Source organism: Thermobia domestica, chromosome 16 (assembly GCF_964235325.1).
Source record: "Thermobia domestica chromosome 16, izTheDome1.hap1.1, whole genome shotgun sequence".
NCBI lineage: Eukaryota > Metazoa > Arthropoda > Insecta > Zygentoma > Lepismatidae > Thermobia > Thermobia domestica.
In genome coordinates this window covers 142,467,649-142,491,212 of record NC_137469.1, presented here as the reverse complement: position 1 = coordinate 142,491,212, position 23,564 = coordinate 142,467,649, and the positions used below count along the sequence as shown (strand labels likewise).

Below are 23,564 nucleotides of genomic sequence, written 5' to 3'. Positions count from 1 at the left end.
ACTCACACCATCACACTGTCTTTGTTTCGGGTGTGACACGGCAACACCTACTTGATCCTTTCTGCTGGGTGCTACGAAACAGGGTGCTGTTGTGCTACCAAGAACAGTGTTGCTAACGAAAATTCTGCGCTGCAACTTAAGAGCATCATTCCATACGAGACGAAAACTACGGGGATATAATAAATGACAAAATGTAATGGGGGGCCATCCACTTATAACATTCATAGTTTCTTAGTACAGAAAAGCTGTCAGTTATAAATACAATTTTCTTTAACGATCTAACTTGAGACTAAGTCATTTGAAAATTGATTCAACAATTGCAACTCATTTCTGCCAGGCTCTATAGAGGAAGTTCCAAGAAATTGATTTAAGTAAACATTATAAATAATCTGGAACTATCAGGTTCGCATGGAGGATGTGTTTAAGCTTATCCCTCTTGTCCCTAGAAGAGGTTTCGGATGGTTGGTTGCAACTAGTATCTATATCTCCTAAATGTGAAAAATTAACTATTTTTTTTTTTTTTTACTATTTTGTAGAATAGTGGTTAGAAAATCCACTATTCAGTCGAATTGCTTAGGTCACAAACCCAATAATTTTTCCAGGATTGGATACGAAAATTAAAAGCTCTAATTGGATGTAAGACCCCCAACACCTTCCTCTTAGTTCAATATCTAGAAAATAAAGCAGGTAGCAGCTATTTTGCAATTCAGTCAGGTGTAAGTGTGATATCTCCAAAGAAAAGGAAGAAGATGTAATTGTGTGTGGATAACAACATAAAGAAAATTCTGCAAAACTACGAAGAAACAGAAGACTTGGATATGTGTATTCGTGCATTAACGTACATACAGAAGTTTGAATAATGACGAATAATATTTTCGATAAATAAGCAGTTGACAAATGGTTTTGTGTATATAGTGACAAAGGAGTTTGTTAGTTCCCTGCATGGAAATCGAATTAGAAGAACTATGAACTAGTACATCAGACAACGAGCTTCATTAGCAGCTTTCTAAACATGTCTATATCTATAAACATGGGTAAAGTGTGAAGGAAAGTTGAGTTCAATATTGACATTTCTGTATTACCTCATTTGCAAACTACTTACTGAATAGTTTGTGTATTTGCATTTAATAGTGATTTATATAGTTAAGGCATGGGCGGCGATTAGGGGGGGCAAAGGGGGGCAGTTGCCCCCGCACTTTTTTGAAGTAACCAATTAATGTATATAGTTTCATTTGGAAATGTAACGATTTTGTATGTGTTACTGATTAATAGGAAAAAATGCTGCCATATAATATTTGCTGTTCCGTGAATACGTATTGGTTGTCTTCCCGTGGAGTAAAGAAAGCTACAGTAATTGCGTTTTAATCGCCACAGAAAATAACCCCAAAAAATAACCTATTGGAGCACAATTTCAGCATACTTTCATTTCTTGTTACAAGGGCTCGATATGTTAGTGAGCCGCTTTGAAGCTAATCGAAAGAACATTATGCAAAAAAAGTAGGGCCTATTTCACAAGTTATTCTTTAATTGCACAAAAATTGACAGTTTCTAAAATGTCTTTTCTTCTTTCTAAAGTAAGGAATATCGATTAAAAAGAGCGTGATAAGAAACAACTTCTACCTTTTCCATTGTTTTGTAGTGTAATATACGAGTGAAGTGTTGTGTTTAAGGATGTACGAGTGTATATACAATAAAATTTAGTAAATTGAACATAATTCTAGGTTTTAAGTTTATTTTCTATAACTGAAGTGTGGATTGATTCTAAGTATTGTTGTGTTTTGATGTGTTCCAAGAAAGTGAAAACTGCACCTAATGGCAACGAACATATTTCAAGAAGTTGCAGAAGCAAATATTTCTTTAAATTCGTAGCATATGCTTGTAGTATTTACTGTCTTTCATTTTCTAAGAGTAATAACATACATTTAATAGCATGTGTGGAATTAAATATTAAGTTTTTCATTAATCCTCAGTTTCAATATAACTTTTGCAAAACAAGCATCATTATTCATTACTATGATTAATATTATCCTTTCTATTTATTTGTTTTGCAAATTTATTAAATAATCTGATCACACAATTTTCCAGACAGAATTTTAAGATGTTCATGAGCAAGGAATCAAATCTCTTCTTACACTTTCGTTGTTTAAGAATACAAAGGGCTAGTATCTACTTGCGTTGTTCTTCTCAATTTACTTAATAAACTATTATATACGATAACTGAAAATATAGTATCCTATTAGTTATACAACCTTTCGTCAAACAAAATGTTAGAAAAACCAGGAAAACTAACATTGATATACAAATATTCAGACCATGTCTTGCCCCCTCACTTTTAACGTCCAACCGCCGCCACTGAGTTAAGGTGTAGTCTATATTCAAAATTTTTTATTTACATGTTACTGCTCTAGTTTAACTTCAATTCGGTATTCCTGTTAATAGTACAATATTTAAATGCAGTGATAATTAATATTGTACAATATACGCGTAGGGAAATTTTGGGTAATATGGGCAGAACTAGGGTTTTCAGAGTATTAGTAATACCAGAATTAATCTAAAACTGGATTTGTTAGTTGACAACATTGTGTACACCAGTTAAAAGCTGGATACAAATGTGCACGACGGTTGTGTTGTTATTTTGTAAAATAAAGGTGAGTATGTGTTATTTGATTTGCACCTTTTGTTGTTTGTAAGTTTCAGTGTTATGGATATAAGGAATTCATGCACTATAATCTTTTGAATACAAAAGTCAGCTCATTTATAATAATCTAAATACATTGCATTATCACTACACAACAAAGGATGGAGCTGCCCGATTACATTCTAACTGCAGTGTTGTAAATTCCTAAACATTGTCGTTACGTATAATATGGGCATATTCATTTTGTACAAAATGGACAGTTATAATAAACATGCACTAAACACTTATCAGATAAACAATGAAACATTTTCATATTATACATACCTTTTTCATGTTGAAAGATAATGTTTTGAAAATATTGTAAAGGAGAAATTATATTTTATTTCAAAGTACTCCTCTATCTGGCTTCAAATAACTGGCTTCAACCAACTGACAAATCTCTCTTAATACCACTGAAAGAACGCACATTACAAATTTGAGCCAAGTGTTTAAATCCGTGATCACAATGGTCGACCTTTAACTATACGTGGGTTTTGACACATTTTATCACAAGCGTGGTGAAAATCGACAAATATGACAAAGGCAGTCAACGCGTTCCGCGCTCTGCCTTTGTAACCCTAATGCAATAGCAAATGACGTTTACGTTGGAAATAAAGTGAAATATATGAGCATTTAGTCTGCATTGTATCACGCACAACTTATTACGTTTAGTTACATTTACCACATTTAGTTATACGTTTTAACATTGTAGTTTTCAAGTAGCTAAGAATATTACAATGCACATTGCGTATTTTCTTTTTAACGTTTTCATGTATTTTATAGTGTTATTGTGCGGCTTAAATTTGGTCAGCATTTTATTACAATTTCATCCATTGTTATATTTTGCTCTTAGTTTCTCAGGGATAATTTAAATACCAATAAAAGGCAACTGTTCATTTTATCCATAATGCTTGCCCATATTACACACACATTTTCTTAAATATGGGCAATTGCAGTACGGTATGCATTTTTAATTTTCTCGACAACCATTCAAATATTTTTTAAAGCCAACTCTATGAGGGTAAATACAAAGTATCAGTCTACATTACTGTAAATATTTGTTGTTAAATTATATTTTAATATCTATGAGAAATTTTAACGTTTTTCTTTTATTGCCGATATTATGCAAAATTATCCTAAGGTGTATTAATTTCATTCTCCTGTGAGTGATTCTTTTCGATTCTTTCTTGTGGGGAAAAGCCAGGACAACATTCTTTTTTCGGGAAAAGCCTACGAAATTAACCTTTAGCCAACAAAATTTACTACGACGGGGAAATACCACGGAGAGATCATATTATGCTAAACATCTAAAAAAAATCAGAGGTGAAAACTGTTAAAATACTCCACCTGTAAATAATAATTACACTTTTGAGAATAATTTTCAATTGACACACACAGACTAGGAAACTTTCGTAGATGCAGAAGCTACATCACGTCTTGTGGTAGAACGACTTTTTTTTTCGTTTAGCAAAACAAATGCTAGCAGTCAGCAAGATTTATTACTGTCTTATTTACAGGTATCTTTTCTTTGTTCTCAGCTTAAAAAATATCATCGCAAAATCAATTTTGACGATTTTCTGGCAAATTTGAACATGTAGATAGTTTCCACTTCTCGCTAGAGAATGAAAACGAAACACTACTGCTCCTAGTCTGGTAAAATAAACTTCGTAATAATTTGCATATAAGGTATTCTTATTTCCTCTGTACTTTTTTTCTTCTTCTTATTGGAATTGTAAAATACAGACGAGCGTAGACAATTCTCATTTCCTCTTACCAGTTTCAATGTACAAAATTTCAAAAATCATTTTCTAGTGGTGTTAATTGCAAGTTGTGTGCTTAAATGTTCCGAATGCAATATGAATTTGCACATAAAATAATGAGGAGTTGTGGCCATAAATCACTTCTTTCTGGTTGCTTAATCAAATCTACGGCAGTTTAGAACACTGAATCTCAATGACGTTGAAGTGATAATAATGAAGGGAGAAATATTTTCATTGTTATGTTGGAATCCAGTCGAATTTTAACAGCTCCTAAAGGAAGATAAACTTAGAATATGTCCAATTGTTTTGCAGGTTGTGGAACAATTAGAGGATAATGTTGAATGTGTGAAGAAAGCTAAGACTATTTTTCAGAATAATCTCCTCCTTCAGTGACAGCTCATCTCAATCAGAATACATTTACTTCAAGATCGCACAAATAATAAAGGCATTGTAGAGTCAGTCCATTTAACTAACCACAGCTATCTCAATAGTGGAGGAGTTCACATCGCACAAATGGACTAGCCCTGTAAGGAAAAAACTGAGGCGAAATTGTGTGTGAAAATTCCTGCGAGTAGTGCCTCACACACTAACAGGAACCAACACTGTGGGGCAATTCCAAGTAGTTGAACAAGTTTTCCCATGTTTCCATGCAAATGTATAAAAATTATATTAGCAGACATTCAGCGTTCCTTTTGAAAGTTGAAGTACTAAACAACAGGAGAATGTGTCTGCCGAGAGTAAATACTGAACAAACTCAATGAACAATAATATTTATTGAAAAAATGCACCTTCGCAGTTTTAATCTGTGAGTATTGTTTCTAGAGGTCTTAGAGGATTGGAAAATGGTCACCTAAATGTATTAAGCATTGGAAATAAACAAGAAAATAAAAGCTACATATAAAAGCTATATTTTAAATTTTTAGAGCCATTCTGCTGTGATATATTTTAAGAAAGTAAGAGCTGTATTTTGACGGTCTCTCATCATAAGACATAAGTGGCATACATAATTAATTACAGGTAAGTTAACATTTAAGAAAATAGATTTGGTTCGTTGGCCAATAAACCAGTAGAACATGTTTAGAACCCGGTGACAAGATCTAGTAACGTACTCATATTCTTGATTGTTAACTAATTCAAAATATAACTTGTACTTTGAGAAAGAAATCAACCATTTCATAGGACTTACATTTAGATTCAAGAGCAAATCCCGATATTCGCATATATATGTCGGATAATCCTGATGTTCTTCTTTTCGTTGGAGTTGGCTTTTCTGTCAAAGACATTGTTTCTTTGAATTCTTGAAGAAGTTTCTCTGTAAAATAAAACAATATGTAAATTACATATGCTAAACACCTAGGAATACGTTTTTTTCTTACTTAAGAACAAGGACTTTTCTGTACATTATGATTTTTGATTCTTGCATAAAAGTGATTTTCCTAGATCTCATTCATAAGTTTGATTAAAATATTTTTGGTGTCACATTGGATTTGTGCGGGCTGAATCAAAATTTCTTTGAAAATCAACGTGGTGTAAGCACATGTTTCATTATTAAGTACTTATCTATTGCGATATTATGTCGATATATTTTTCACAAAGCTGTTTACACATTAGAGGTGTGTTTCCGAAAGATACTCTCAGCACTGAATAAAGTACGGCCCCATGCCGTAAGCGTCGGTGGATCACCGATGGGCAACTAGCGACCTCTCGCCAAAAATTGCCAGCGCCGCAGCGACGATCCGCGGTGGCCCCACTTCCGGTATGAAAATTATACCACCAACGGTAGACGCGAAGAAACGCCAATGAACCACAAAATAACTCCCCCAAAATATGTTAAATCGCCTATATGCGTGATTTGTTTACATTAAAGTGAGCCTAAAAAGCACTAGAAAAAGTACCCCGATTTTGGCGCGAGCCACCAACCTTATGATTACTAGGCGACATTACGAGGAGATGAAGAAAACCTCGCTTGTAGAGGCACAAATAGTTGAAGTCTTTTTAATTTGGTCAATCAGAGTACTCATTTTATCGTGTATATTCATAGTTCTCCCTTTACTTTATTTCATAGTTCTCCCATATTCACTTTCTAACGATCGGCAACAGTTGCCATCTAAATTTATACTATTCTATACGCTCAACTTAAGATTTTTCACTGCATGATGTAAAGGCAGGGGCTACCCCTGGATCTCACTTTAAGAACAATTCGTCTGGAAAAATAATATATAATAATAATCGCATGCACATGAAGGGCGATAGTTCGTGTTGTTCCCTTCGCGCTTCTCCGCAACAAATCGAAGGAGCGCGGATCAAAATGAAATCTTCGTTGCTACGCGGTAGTAACTTCAACACCCTGATTCTTGACGAAAGAATGCCGCCAGTGGGACACCAGTGGCAATCCTTCGATGAGTCGCAATATCGACGATCAGCATTTACTGGCAAGTGGGCCAGTAGGTTTTGGCGATGCTTGCGGCATGGAGTGACGGCTCTGACTAAGCATTAAAATTATCTTTAAGCAAAGTTTCGTTCATCGCTTGTTCAGTTTAAGTGAATTTATTGTGAGTTTTGTCACTTTCCTTTTCATAAAACATTTCAAAGGTACATACACTTACTAATTTAATGGAAACATCTGAAAAGGTGCAAGTTTTATAGATTAATCAGGTGTTCTATCATCTTTTGTCCTAAGCGCAGATCTGATACTTCGTGGAATGCAGTCATAAAGGTCATGAATGGTAGTAAATGGGATATCATTTCACATGGAGTGCATCATTCATTTCTATGAGAAAGAATGGAGACAGAAATCTACGTCCGATTTTTGTCTCCAAAGAGGACAATAATTACGTTTCCTCTTCTTTTGGTAAGGCAAGAGGAAGAATTTAACTTCATCCCTACTGTTCCTCAAACCATACTACAAGGCTCCAGCTGGGTGAATGGTTGCGTTATCATCCTATAATATGGCATAATTTAGCGGAAATATCTTCTTGACTATAGGATACACATGGTCCTCCAAAATGACGACATAATCACGAACAGTGACGCGACCGGTAAGCATCAACCCAAAACCCACTGAAAACCAGCATATTGTGGGCCATAGCATCATAGAGGTGCTGCCATATTTCACGTTTAGGGGGAGACGTTGCGGATGATACGCTTCTTTTGGTATCCCTCGCGACCCGTGATCTGACCTGGATGTTTGTGACTTAATAACTCTTGAACCATTCGACCAATCTCGATAAAATTTTTAATGTAGATTAGGTTCGGACTTGGGATAGTTTTTATTTTGTCGTTTCACTTTGACGGAGCAACCTAGGGGAGGGAAAGGAGGATATACATAAAAATGATTCATAGTTTTCGGGGTCTCTGAGATGAACAGTGACATTCTGATTCCGTTTAAATAAAAATTCAGTCCTGCAAATTGTATATATATATATATATATATATATATATATATGGTGCCTTCCATTTCAACACAGGCAAAAAAATATAAAATTGTACCATCACCATCTCAGATATTGTTGAAACTTTTTTTATAGCAACTAGACATGTTTTTAAGAGACCCATATTTTTTTGTTTTGTCGAAAAAAATTTTCCCGCCAAGTAATGGGCCATCAAAGACGGGGAGTACAATTTATGAATTGTAGAAGACATGGAAAATGGTCAATTTCGGAGCCTCACCATTCGGCTATGGAGACAGGTAGAGTTATAATTCTTGTTGTGGTATGTACATAGGGATATAAATAAACTATATTTTATTATAGTTTGGTTTGCGCATGCGTATCTTTTTGTACATAAATTAACAAATGAACGTCAATTTATCTGAAAAGTCGAAGTTTGCGAATTTTTTTCGAGCACTTCCGGTTCGAATTTTAAAATTCTGTTTTCACGGTTGGTAAGATCTAGTTACCCGCTTTCCCAAAAAAATTTTGTATCGCTTCTGTGGTCAACCGTTTTGTCGCAAAAATTTCGAGAAATTGTAAAATTTTCAAAAATCGCCATTTTTGGGCGCCATTTTCTCAAAAACACCATTTTTTAAAATTCTGAAATTTTGTCAGATGGTTGAACTTTACCTGAATAATAAACACACCAAATATCATTCTCGACCAATGCTTCATGGATTAACTGCAGCCTTTTAAAGTTAGTGAAGTTTCGCTAATTTTGATGTCACAGTTAGCAACACTGAGAACAATGAAAGTGCAATGATTTGATGATGTTTGTGGTTCACAATCATTAAATGAAGAATAAATGGTTTTCTTGGCTGTTTTTTTTTATTATTTTGATAGGGATATAAATGAACTATATCCCCTGGCTCTCTGAAATAGTAAAATGAGCCTCCCTCTACTCCTCCGTTTTCTTAAACTGAAGTAATCTGAGGTGGAAATTACGATTACGAAACACACAAATTTCAAGTTCACTTACTTAAAATGGTCTTAGAAAACAAAATTTCACTTTTTTTTTTTTTTTTTTTTACATGGACCAATCTATTGCTTGGTGGTTGTCTTCTTTGCTAATAGCATGTAACCGTGCAGATGCTCCGATAGATGTTGGTTCACTCATAACTCACCCAGGAGTGGATCTAGGGGGACGATTGGCGCCCCCCCCCCCCAGAAGAAGAAACTTTCTTATTTATATATAAATAAAACCCATCCCAGAGTTTGGAGCTCTTAAAAGTAGCTCTAAGTAGCAGTATTACAATCCCCCCTCCCCCCAGAAGTCTGTCCTGGATACGCCCCTGCGTAGCACATTGTCGATAGTCACAAAACACTTATTTTCACTTCTCTTATGCTCTTCTGGAAACCTGTACCCTGCTGAAGGTTCATGTGGAAGCATAAACAGCACTTCACGTAATTCATGATTTATTCATAATATTTCTGCTACACACCACTGGTTATCATACATATATGTATATAACAAAAGTTCCTTTTTGCAGATTTCTTAAATCTACACTTTGAATTGCAAAATTTCGATTTTGGGGGAAGTATGAAGTTAGTTCATGGTGACCCGTTACTGCCATAAAAACTTCGCAATTTTCCGAAAGCCAAAGATAACTTCATTGAATACCAGTTACTGGTCGCATACTTTCCCTTTTTTCTTCCGGAAGTCGTCGAATTCAGTTCCAGGTAACAAAACGAGAGTAATACCCGGAGTTTGTACTTGCACTATACTCACGAATTCTCCTGCGGTTTTAGTGGAGACCTGGTGGCTCAGTGGTAGAGCGTTCACTTCCGGTGCTTGGGGTCCCTGGTTCAATCCCAGCTCGTAACGTTCTGCAATTTTACCATTTCATTCATTTCTCATAATCACCGTCTCCTTTAGCCTAACCGGCATAAGCGTGGAACGTAAAACTTAAAGATTTCATTTCATTTTTTTCTACTGCGGTTTTAATACTGTGTATCTGTTTTAGTCTAAGGCTATGGCGCGTTGCCACATTGTTTGTTCCCCCCCCTTCCCCACTACCGTCGCAGAGACCCTTGCATGGCCGGTTTCACTGCAAAAACACTGCTTTATCGGACCTGTCTGCATCTCGAACATCTGAAAGCGATTTTTAAAGTGGGATGCAGCACCATCAGAAATCACTGACACGGTTTGGGAAATTGTAGACACCTATTTTCACGTATTCAAACCTTTTTCTATAAAATATATTTTCGCTTTTCTTCGAGTATGTTTAGAATTTTGTCTATGACTATGAGTACATGAGCCGTCAATTGTTTCATATTTCGGTGATAACTCTGAATTTCACTTTGCAGAATAACAGTCCAGTTTTCAACGAAGTCCACATGAAGTAAAATAGAATTTGTATCTTGAAATTTTATACGGTGGTTTTCGGTAGCAATTGATTCTCTTTGGATTTTCTTGATGTAGTCATGAATTACAATTCTTTCAGTTAAACCGGCAATGTACAATACGAAAACAGAAAGTGGCACAGTTTTTTTTTTTTTTTTTTTTTTTGTAACGAGATCATTATTCTCCCATATGGCATACGTAACCACTTTCATTTTCATCAGGATCAATAATTAAAGACACCACACTTATTTCTTCCACTCCAGGACATTCTCCACATTCTTGAAGAAGACAGCTGTCATTTTCTACGGATCATACTTCTAAAGGAAATAGGTCACTCATGACAGCTTCAATACAGGTTGCACCTTTGATTTGTAGCAACGCAGTAGCAGCTAACTTAAATTTTGCACAATACACACACACACACACTTCCCTCTCAGGTTGCGGACCGACACACTTTAGTCGAATACTATAAAATTCCGAGTGACCCATTTTTATGCTGGGATTGTTCTGTTTAAAAATTCAGTAAATTTCTTTGGAACGCATAAGAAAATGTTTCGATTTTTTTTTAACTTTTTGTCATTTTTCGATCACTGTAATGACATCGCACTTAATTGAGACTTTGTCTGGAGCATTCCAAATCATACTGAGGTAATAGTTTAAGCCTTTTATAGATCATCAGAATTCATTGGATGGCCATTTCAAGTAAACTTAAAATTTGTGTGTTTCGTAATCGTAATTTCCACCTCAGATTACTTCAGTTTAAGAAAACGGAGTAGGGGGGGGGGCTCATTTTACTATTTCAAAGAGCCTCTTTGTTCAAAATAATAAAAAACCAGCCAAGAAAACCTTTTATTCTTCATTTAATGAATATGAACCACAAACATCATCAAAACATTGCACTTTTATTGTTCCCAGTGTTGCTAACTGTGACATCAAAATTAGCGAAACTTCGATAACTTTAAAAGGCTGCAGTTAATCCATGAAGCATTGGTCGAGAATGGTATTTGGTGTGTTTATTATTCAGGTAAAGTTGAACCATCTGACAAAATTTCAGAATTTTAAAAAATGGTGTTTTCGAGAAAATGGCGCCCAAAAATGGCGATTTTTGAAAATTTTACAATTTCTCGAATTTTTTGCGACAAAACGGTTGACCACAGAAGCGATACAAAATTTTTTTGGGAAAGCGGGTAACTAGGTCTTACCAACCGTGAAAACAGAATTTTAAAATTCGAACCGGAAGTGCTCGAAAAAAATTCGCAAACTTCGACTTTTCAGATAAATTGACGTTCATTTGTTAATTTATGTACAAAAAGATACGCATGCGCAAACCAAACTATAATAAAATATAGTTTATTTATATCCCTATGTACATACCACAACAAGAATTATAACTCTACCTGTCTCCATAGCCGAATGGTGAGGCTCCGAAATTGATCATTTTCCATGTCTTCTACAATTCATAAATTGTACTCCCCGTCTTTGATGGCCCATTACTTGGCGGGAAATTTTTTTTCGACAAAACAAAAAAATATGGGTCTCTTAAAAACATGTCTAGTTGCTATAAAAAAAGTTTCAACAATATCTGAGATGGTGATGATACATGCTCTGCCTGAATTGAAATGGAAGGCACCATATATTCAGGGGTGCCCACAAGGGGGGGCTATGACGCAAACTGCGTCATTGAAATATTTGGGGGGGGTTAAAAATCTATATAAATATGTTTGATGGGGGGGTAAAATTAATCGAAAAGAAGATTTTTTCATGGAAGAACACCTACGGATAGACAATTGGGGGGGGGTGCGTCATGGACATAAGGGGGGGTGGGCACCACTGATATATTATTTATTTAACAATATGTTTTAACATATTATAATTTTTGCCTAATTATTTTATATTTAGAATTTAACAAAAAGGAAATTTATAAACGGACATACATAATATAAAAATGTAAATTAAATGACAAACCAAAGAAGATAATATAAATTAGACATGCAAAACATTAAAAGAAATATCCTCAACCTGTCATAAATAAAAAGTTAACCGAAATATAGAAAATGATGTACAAAGAATCAATGCATTACATAATATACGAAATTCCAGGCAACACTGTGCTGTGCAATGTGATATAATTGAACCTTCATATAGCAGTACTTGATGGTAGATGTGGCTAGCGTGGAACGGATTAACTATTTAAGATAAAAAACTTATTCCATAATAGGAGCAGAGGGGAATGATTTAAAAATACAAGCTGCGTTTCCCCGCTGAATTGCTAAACTGAGTCTCGGTATCAAAAATTGTTTGCTCCGCGGATATCCTGTTTTCGCAACCAACTGTAAACGTATTTATTTCACTAGATTATTTGCCTATTACTGAAAACACCCATTGTTTCAACAGCAAAGGGAATGAAAAAATGGTCTTCTTTTAAGCATTTATATTTTAAATGTTTTCGTCTGCACGCTGTTTCTGCCGCACTTCCAGCTTCCTTAGATGTTGATACGATATGAGAAGCTACAAAAGTATCAACACAAGTGACATCCCATACTAGACATTGTCCATTTTCCCAAGGGATTAACGTGATGCCATCTGGTCTTTTCCCATCATCCCTTGATAAGCCTGATGGTTCTAAAATTGAAGGCACGTCTATGCTGGCCAAAGCACGCTTTAGGATATAATTTAATTCAGTGATATGGGTGAATTTTCACTCCCGTTGATTTAATTATAATTTTTATTATTACGTTTATATAAAAACACCGAATTGTAATAATACAGCTTTATTTCTATGGATGTGATTTTCCACTTAGACATTATAAACATTTTAGAAATAAATTGTATTTCACGTTAAATCAATGCATTTCAATCACTTACTTTTTCTCGTGTACATATGATCTTGGTTTACCTGCACATTTAAAGATATTTATTATAATACATTCTTATATTTTCCATACTATAACCTTCTCTTATATGTCCTAATCAATAGTCCAGAAAGTTTTTTAATGTAGATATTCCTTTCATGATAGTACAAAACAAAATTCCGGAAAAATGCATTTTGGCTAATTGTCATCATGGCTTATTTGTAGAATAAGTTACATTTTTTATGATACAACCAGTATAAAATACCACGTGTACGTGTTACAACGATTTTTAAAGGCAATTTACAACATTAGATGAAAAAATACAGTTGAAATAGTGGAACATTAGAGAACTACTACCAACGGGTTTTTCATATAATGTCACTTGCATCTTTTGCACACTGTTTCCCTGTGTTCACCACAAACAAATGATTGGCACTTACAACAGCGAACAGCGTAGTTTCTGTCCAGACCTCGGCGGCACAAGGGGCATCTTTCCTGTCGTGACGTTCGTGCTGGAAGTCCAGGAACAAGTTGTACCTCTACATTTTCGGCCATTTCCTAATATGTGTGCAACACAATGGATTCAAGCATCATCGTCGAAATAGAGAGACCAATAATCCAACTCAGAAGTATATTTTCTTGCATCTCCTCTCGGACCCGGCATTTTCCTAACAGTATTTTTTGCAGGAGTTTTGCCCTTATTTTTCGGTTCAGTGTTTGCCCATTTTGCAGAGCGTGCCTACAATAACCTTCTTATGCAGTTCAAGAATGTTTGGATTACTATGTTTTGGTTTGCAAATCGTATCTATATCGAGCATAGTCCTACCTTTTACCTCGGATTTCGAAATAGTAAGAACTGAAAGTAATTTTGAACCACTTCTCTCCGCATCTACCATTTCATCTCTCCTACTTGCTATCACAACAGTTTCGCTATGTAAATCGTCACTGGGACAATAACTATCACTAAACATAGATGTAATTTCAGACGAAGGACTTCCCAGACCGCCAGTACGCAGTTCAAGTTTCTTTCTTTCTTTCTTTTTTCTTCTTTCTTTTTCTTTTTCTTTTTTTCTTTTTCTTTTTTTTTTTTTGCTGCCACCACTATCTCACTATCTAATTTGTCAGTCGAAGAACTATCACTTGGTTTATAGTCAAGATCAATATCACTGTCATCAATGCCATCTATTTCGTCGTCTTCTACGTCGTCTTCTTCAACGACATCACTCTCTGAGTCAACGACAAATGCTGGTTCCTCGTCTATGTCTTAACTGCCTTCCGTTGCTTCATCCGTTAACATTTTTTTAAAATTTCAACCTCTGTAAAACCTCGCAAAGAAACCATGTTCAGACAAAACAGTTAGAGAATTACAATTACTTTACTACTAGAATGGGTGAAACTTCACCCAACAATTACCGACACAGCGTATACTACGCACACAACACAGCTGCACGTGACATTGACTGAATCTACATTAGCTGGAATGAAAATACACAATTGCTCAACTAATTAAATTACCTTGCCATCTAGTGGCAACTAGTCAAAAATGTCATTGGGTGAAATTTAACCCATCCTAGGATTCCCGGGTTAATATATATATATATATATATATATATATATATATATATATATATATATATATATATATATATATATATATATATATATATATGATCGAAAATGACCGTTATCAGAGAGCGCTTCAGTGATAGTAAAAAGCGACTGATTATCGGAACATACTAGTAATTTTTCTTATTTTAACCCAAGGATTTATTAAGAACTGTATAGTATGGTGTAACTCATTTGTCACGAGAAAATCTAGACGAAGTAGGTTACTCTTTCCGAATTTTCACCCAATTTTCTCAGAAACCACTCAGGCAATTTGTTAATTTGTCAAAAGGATGCATTTCATTAATAACTCTTCAGTGTGATGATGATTTCTCTACATGAAATCCTTTACTATTTGGGTTGAGTTATTTCTGGATAATATTCATAAATACGACTCTTGTACTGTTGCTCGTGTTTCATAAACATATATTTTATTAACATCCGCACAATATGACAGTTACTTTACACGTAGAAGAACACAAAGGTAGTTTACACCTGGGGCTGAATTTTTTGGAAAGTGTTTCTTCGCAAACGACTCAGACAGTTTTGTTCATTTTTCATAAATATTTCTATAATAACCTTGTATTTTTTCTCATGAGAAATAGGCAATTTTCTCAATTATAAGCCATGTAATACAGGGTGCGGCACGTAAAGCCGGCCCGTAAAGTGAACACATAAAATGAAATGTAATGTATTGAATATGATTAATTACAACACATAAATGAAATGTAATGTATTGAATATGACTACTCACCTTCACAGCAGGTGCTGAAAGTGTCCTCCGCCCACTTCAACACACATGTGAGCACGATTGAGGAGATTCGTATATACTCTTGTCAGTTCTTGTGTTGTAATGCTATTGGTGACATCCTGGATCCTGGTCTTGAGTTCTTCAATTGTGTGTGGATTTGTTTCGTATACTCTTCCCTTTAATAGTCCCCATAAGTAAAAGTCACACGTGGACATGTCTGGTGACCGAGGAGGCCACAAGCCTTTGCTGATTGTCCTCTCTGGTGTAAACATCTCATGCACAAGGGACAATGATGCAGCTGATGTGTGGTATGTTGCACCGTCCTGCTGAAAGTAACATAACTGACGCTCCTCTTCGGTCAAGTGTGTATAAAACTCCTCCAGGATTCCCATATACACGTTACTGTTCACTGTTGTCTCAAAGAATATGGGCCCAATAACGCGTGTGGCGGAAATGGCACACCAAACACCAATCTTCTCATCATGCAAGGGTACCTGGTGGATTGCGTGTGGATTTTCTGTCGACCAATACCGGTAGTTTGTTTTGGGAATTTACGTACCCAGACAGGTGGAACCATGCCTCGTCACTCATTATGAGCATTAGTGGATCCAAGAAACCACTGGCAACATTGCTCAACAGCCATGAACAGAATGCACCCTCTTCTGCAGGTCAGGCTTCTTCAGTTCTTGCACAACACTTATCCGGTACGGTTTTAACTTCAATCCCCTTAAAACACGTCTGCAACTTCTCTCACTCGCATGAACCTGTTGACTCAATCTCCTGGTTGACTTTCGAGGACTTCTTGTCATTATCTCCTCCACCTGCATCTTTAATTCAGGTGTGCAGACAGATGGTCGTCTGTTCCTGGGAGCATTTTGAATCGATCCTGTACGCCGCCATTTTTCAATCAATTCCTGAATGGTGCTTTTTGCTGGCACAGAACGTCCTGGAAATTTCTCCCGAAACAAATTCTTTGTTTTCACAAAAGATCCAGTGAGAATGAACCCTTCAACAATGGCAACACGCTCGGGTATCGAATACGGCATTATCACACACTGACACTCACCCGGCTTAACACAACGAGGCCTTTTTCTCAACTGGTTTCGACAAGTTTCACTGGCTGCGGCTGCACGTGACTGCTGCAGGTCACGTAAGTCGACCCGACCTCGACACGCCATGTCTTGGTAGGAAGGTAGATTATTTAAGTGTTGCCAAAAACACAATATACCAGAATATTACGACGGGTCGGTTTTACGTGCCGCACCCTGTATTATTCATATTTTATTAAGAAACATTTCATTAACATTTCTACAAAATGATGTTAACCACTTCCTATGAAAAGATTGACAAAGGGTGGTTTACGTCCGAGATTGAGCTTTCTTAGGACGAAGATTTCCGAGAATGCCTATTACAGCATCTTGATCATAAACAATTTTTCAGTAATAACTTCAATGTGACATGATCGTTTTTAGGTACTAATAATTGGAGGAAATAAGTTTAGTGCAGTGCCTTGAAACTATTATCTCTTTTTCCCCTTAAACTTCCTAGATGTGGCGAATAATACGGTAGTTGTATACTTGTCACAACTTACTGTGTTCCATTGACGATTACATTTGTCTTTCTAATGTAATACTTAAAAAATAAAAAATAATATTCAATTGGGTTTTACTTCTAGTATTGTGTTTCTATTTGAAATAATTTTTGAGATCTAGGCTATTCTCAGTATTTTTAAATATCAAAGGCGGAACTGTACTTACCGAGTTCTGACAAGTTTCTAATTTCTTCATGTTTATTGGATATAGCAAATTCTCTTGAAATTCCAGTTACCTGCATTTAATAGTCCAAATATTAATAAATAAAGAAATTAAGTGTTTCATATTCCGTAACAGTTTGCGTCAACGCAACACAAAATCTGCGTTTTAGTTTGCGATAATAGGCATAGCGGTTATAATTGATTTTTGCATGTTTTGCGTTCAGTTACTACACGCAGATTTTGGAAAGCTGGTACGGAATAAGACCCTAAATTAAAAAAAAAAAGATACTTAGGCCGCTATATACTCTAGAATAGATATTAGGAAATATTTCACCATTATTCCTAAAGTCAAAATCTCAACGTGTATGGCGTAACATCGCACATCATGTCCTGTTCTGAACGGTCCTACGAAATTTTTCTTGTTTAAAGAACGCTCTGTTTCGGAAAGCAAATTCGTAAGGTTATGATTTAAGCGACATCACGTGAGAGAAACTATGCTTTTCTTAGAGGTGAGCAATTTAACAACTGACAAACATGGGCGTAGTTATCCTAGTGCTATATTATTTTAGGTCTCACAAATTTGTGAAATGTAACATAATTTTGAAAGAGTATTTCACAAAAATCCAAATATGTGGGCGATGCACCTGAGTTAAGTACTTCGTGAGAAATGCATGTTGAGCTTCTCAAGCACGTAATCAGGTCAGACAGGAAAAATCTTGATGTGTATGGCACAAAAGTGTAGGGTTTCCTAATAGATATGTCGTAACATATTGCCGAAGATAAATTGTAAGAGATTTCTTACGATCTATCGTATAGTGTATAGCAGACCACACTCACAAAATAAAATCTCTCGAACGAATTTGAGTGTACAAATTTTAATTATCTTATACAGGTTTGGACTATTCAACATACTCTCTCATCAGCTACACGTACCAAACGTCATAAGCTGTCTTTTGTATAAAACCTAGCCTAGCTGAGAAGTGTTAACGTGCCTTCGAGGACATTGTGTAGCACACGCACAATCGAGACCAGCACGCATACGCTCTCACTGGGATTGACAGCGCTTTTCAGTGCTGGAGGGTGAACCTATCATTACCATCATTACACCTTGTATCATCACATTATTCACTACACATCTACAAGCGTAACATATCCTTTCATTTGGGCATCAGCCCAGGGCGGATTTTTTGATGGCGGACCCACGGATAGGATCAGGCAAAACGATGAAAGGCAAGCATACAGGATTACCGCCAGTTTTAGCTGGACCAACCGAGAACAACACGAAGGTCAGGACCCGCAGGGATGCAAGCCACGTCACCCCCACTCTTAGTAAATCTCAGCAGCGGCGAGGTTCTCAAGCCTGTTGCCTCTGGCACTTCAGTTCTTTCTTCTGGCTCTGTTCACAGCAGATCACCACATGCATCAGAAGAGACACACAGTTATGCCGAACGGCTTCAACAATCTCCACCTACGAATAAACAACATCTCTCTTCAAATCCAGATGTAAGCCAAGTTCCAATGGACATAGCTACATCCTCGCATCATTCTGACGGGTCTACTTCACCTTCCGTTCACTCAATGTTACTAACTAATTTCGACGTAAAATTCAGCAATGCGAAGTTTGTCGCCATACAACTACGCAAGTACCTCCCTCGGGCAGCTATATCAGAAATCGTCCATACGAGGAATGGTATCATCTTAAAAACTCCGGACCCAACTCTGCTCGCTACAATAAAAAACAAAGTGCCTATTGACACTTTTGGTCCCAATGCGAAGATTCAATCACTGAACTCTTCCACATGTAAGCAGCCTCCACCACCGAAACGATCCCCTTTGTTATCTGTTGTGATTCGGGGGTTGACCCCTCTTATACAGATGAAGAGGTCCAAGAGGAGCTCAAGCTAGAAGGCCATACTATTACAAAAGTACTACGAATTTGAAACGACCAAGGCCCTACCTATATGGTTCGTGCTCTTACAAACCACCAAGACACCATCGATGAGCTATTGGCATCAGGAGCCTACATTTATAATCATAGACACCGAGTAGAGCCATCACGAACACCAGTTCCTATGCCTATCCGCTGTGAGAGATGCCAGGTTTACAATGCTCATCAGACATCAGACTGTAAAAACACAAGTAAATGTGGCTACTGTGCTGGTCCGCATAACACCCGGACTTGCAACAACTTGCAATTGCCACCAAAATGCGCCACTTGTAATGAGCAGCATCCGGCCTACAGTTATAAGTGTAAGGCAAAGCCGGACCCCATTCAGGACCATCCTGAACTCATCGTTCCTTTGCGACCACCGACGCCAGTTCAAACCAATCCACATCCAATTCACGCTCCTGTTTCATTGGATCAGCTACTAACACTAGCTCTGCAAAATATTCATCCTTTCATTAGGCCTCATATTCTACAACAAATCATTATAGCAGCAAAAACAAACTTTCATGTCAATTTTACTGCAACATATTCAGGCAATACTCTCCATTTCCATAAATCACATGCTACTGCTATCGATTAATATCATGGCTTTAACTTTTCTCTTTCTCAACATCCGGTCACTACCAAGGAACAAAATTTTATTTGAACAGCTTCTTCTCGAGCAGCATGTAACAGTCTTCCAGCTTAATGAAACATTTCTTACCAGCTCTCGCTCTTGTCGTTTACCACGATATACCATGCTTCATTCTGAAAATCCTCTACCTGCACTTCGAGTCAATGGGGGAGTGGCCATAGGGATTTATCCTCACATCCCTTTCCGCCAGCTTCACTATACTGCAACAGCTGTTCCCGAATACCTCATAGCCACTGTTTATTTAAAAAATATCATAATCACACTGGCAACTATATATATCAGACCAAACCATCCATTACCTGAACAGTTCGTACAATATATCTCCAACACTTTCAATAGATATATTATTATGGCTGGCTTCAATATGCATAGCCGCAGCGATGGCGACAGGACCAATTTTGTTAACTTTATAACGACTCGCACTACTGGAATCATTCTTGATCTTCCGCAAGCTACACGCCCCATCTCAAACACCAAGCTTGACATAGTCATCGCGTCAGCAAATCTTGTCTCACACTGCAATGTCGAAATCCTTGATCTTCTGGGCAGCGATCATGCACCCATCAAGCTAGTCTATAAACCATATTTAGCTGCAACTAGTTCTTCGTTACCATTGCGAGTGAGCTTGCGTTATGATAGAGCTAAATGGAATCAATATCGTACACATATTTCAGACCTCACCGGAGATCTAACCGACCCCACCACAAGCGACGATTTATATCAGACTGTAGACACCATTACCTCTGCATTCCAGGAAGCCAGCAACTTATACATTCCAACCACACAATCCGTTCCCTATCAACCCAAGCTTCCGCCTCAATACATCACTATGATCAAACGTTCACGCCAGTTCTATCGAGAATATCTTCGCACTCACAATCCAGAAGCACTCCGACATCACAAACAACTTCAACGTACAGTTCACAACTACGTCAAAGCATATAAACTTCGCTCCTGAGTGAAGACATGCAACAATCTTTCCGAAACATCTCATCCTAAATTCTGGACTGGCTTTAATGCATTGTGTGGGAAATTCAGTACTACGCCCTACCCTATTTTATTAGGTGACACACCTATTTCTATCGATCGAGATAAAGCAAATGCATTTGCAGATCACTTACAAGAAATTTTCACACCTTCATCTGACAACGCAACTCACGCTGCAGACAGGCTTAATACCTCATCGCCGCAACTTCAACCAAATATTACTCATATCTTACCTACTAATGCTGCTGTTTCTGCTCTCATCACTGTTAACGAAATCACTCAAGTTCTTAATAATAAAAGAAATACTGCACTTGGTCTCGATAACGTAAGATATCGCCATATCAAAGAATGCTCTATCTCGCTACTGCGTCTTCTTGCGAATGTTTACACATTCATACTGCGCACTGGCTACTTTCCTTTAGCTTGGAAAACATCTAAGACGCTTATGTTTCATAAACTACACAAACCTCCGCAGAATGTTACATCCTATAGACCTATCCAACTTACTTCCACCTTCAGTAAGATCTTTGAGCGTATTCTGGTTAAACGATTACTTCTATTCATCGCCGATCATAACTTACTTCCAGTGACACAAGCAGGCTTTCGACCAGGATTCTCTATCAATGATCAGCTACTCCGACTCACAACGCTCATTACACAACATTATAATTCAGCTCAACTTTCCTGCTTAGTATTATTTGACTTGGAGAAAGCATTCGATAAGGTCTGGCATCTTGGGCTCATATACAAACTTCTCAAATTCCAGCTCCCTATCTTATATATTCGCCTCATATACAACTTCATTACCAATCGTATCACCTATATCTCAGTACGAGGCAGTTTATCACATCCTATCCTTCTCTTCTCTGGAGTACCGCAAGGGTCGGCTTTATCCCCTTTATTATATCTTCTATACGTAGCTGATATGCCCCGATTACCAGATAAAGTCCATTCTCTTCCAGTATGCGGACGACACGGCCCTACTAGCACTTGGAACAGCTATTCAGCAGATCAGTACTTTCTTACAGACTGCTATCGATCACTTCTACACCTGGTGTACTTCATGAAGGCTTGCTATAAACGCAGCTAAAACTCAAGCGATAGTTTTCTTACCACCCAGACGAACTTCCAAATTCCGTAGAAATCCATGTAAACTCTCTCTACACGTTGATGGGGTGCCTATTCAACTCAGTAATACTGTTACATATCTTGGGATTACATATGACTGTCATCTTACCTGGTCGCAACATCTAAAAATCGTTACTACTAAAGCCTATAATAGACTTAATCCATTGAAACGCTGGACTGGTACCACTTGGGGCCTTAAACCACACACAATACTAAATACGTACAAAGTATTCTTACGACCAGTCCTCACATACGGATTTACTGCTTGGTTAGCTGCCCCGACAAAATTCTACAATAAGCTTTTCATCCTAGAACGCCATACTTTCCGTACAGCATTCCGTATTAAGCTACCTAGTCCCACACAAGATCTGTATAATCTAATTACCTTTCCGACCTTACAGTACTACATTGAAAAACTGAGGCTCACATATATCACCAAGCGCTTCGAAACTCGTCATCCTTTACTTCAGGATACAATGCGTTACTTAGCATTTCATCCAACCTCATCGTTACTATCATCCTCCACTTTCGCTTCTCTTCACATTATATCATTATACTCTACCACCACTAGATCCCGCTTTACTTATCATCACCGATTACGTAATTCATGAACATCTTCCTCTCATTCACCCATCATTTCCAGCACAGTGATTACCATTATTTACTAACATGGGCCACATTCGTTTTCATCATTGCCTAGAGCCGCCCCTTGGCTGAAGATAAGTTCATTTGTCTAACTAATATCACCCACGTGTTGTCCTGTGTATGCACCTCGCCACATCATTCACGCCCATTACTATATCATACTATCGTGCATGCTATACCTAATCCTTCGTTATGATCATTAATGTTCTTTGCTTATAATATACTGTCTGATTATTTACTTATTTATTTTCCTATTAATAACAATCATATATATGTAATGTTTTCATCTATTTATATAATCTATGTCATCTTAACTTTCGCAATTCTATTGTTCTCATGTTTTGCTTTGTTTTCTCACTTATATATATTCTACGATTACCATATTTATATTTATGTTGTGTCCAATTATACTTGTTATTATGTTACAGCTCCTATGTTATTAAAACTACACCTACCATTCAAGTATGATTATGATCGAAAAGATCATAATGTCCTAGTTCTAGTAATAAACAAATAAATTAATTAATAAACTACTCTTAGCCCAACCATGCCTTACTCTTTACCATAATACCTTCACTTCTCCCACCTAAGAGAGGGTGTAGCCCTCTAAAAGGGAGCTAACCTATGGCTAGCACTTCACACACACAAAAAAAATGGACTATTGTCAGAATAATATTCGTGGCCGGTTAAGAAAAAACATGTATATAAATAATTATTAACACTTATGGAAAATGAATGAATGGTTATAGTTTAATGGTACTGTCAACAGCAAGGCTGTGGATGTGACGTTATTTTTCTTCAGCTGTAAAATGTTTTTTCCTTTCTTATGTGCTTTTGTTTTAATTTTCAGCACACTTTGCTTATGAAGGAAACTATTTTTTAAAGAGCTGATCTTTTGAGCAGGTTTCACAGTGAGGTTGATGTTCATCTGGTAAGATCTTTATGTACCTACGTGGGTAAAGCTGAAAAATGTAAAGTTCGAGTAAAAGTAAGGATAGAAATAGTTTTATAGGTGATTTGCTTGTAATCGAGTAACTTAGTTGTAACAG

General features: G+C 36.8%; 1 protein-coding gene across 1 annotated transcript in view; it reads right to left on the bottom strand.

Annotated features, from left to right (window-relative positions):
* LOC145672642 (adenylate cyclase type 10-like) overlaps positions 1–23,564 on the bottom strand; it is a 387,700-nt gene that overhangs the window by 332,820 nt on the left and 31,316 nt on the right. Inside the window, exons 6-7 of the mRNA XM_081741804.1 lie at positions 17,178–17,247; positions 5,624–5,749 (exon numbers count right to left, since the gene is read on the bottom strand). Of these exons, the coding sequence (XP_081597930.1) occupies positions 5,624–5,749; positions 17,178–17,247 (196 nt within the window). The remainder of the gene's footprint in view (positions 1–5,623; positions 5,750–17,177; positions 17,248–23,564) is intronic.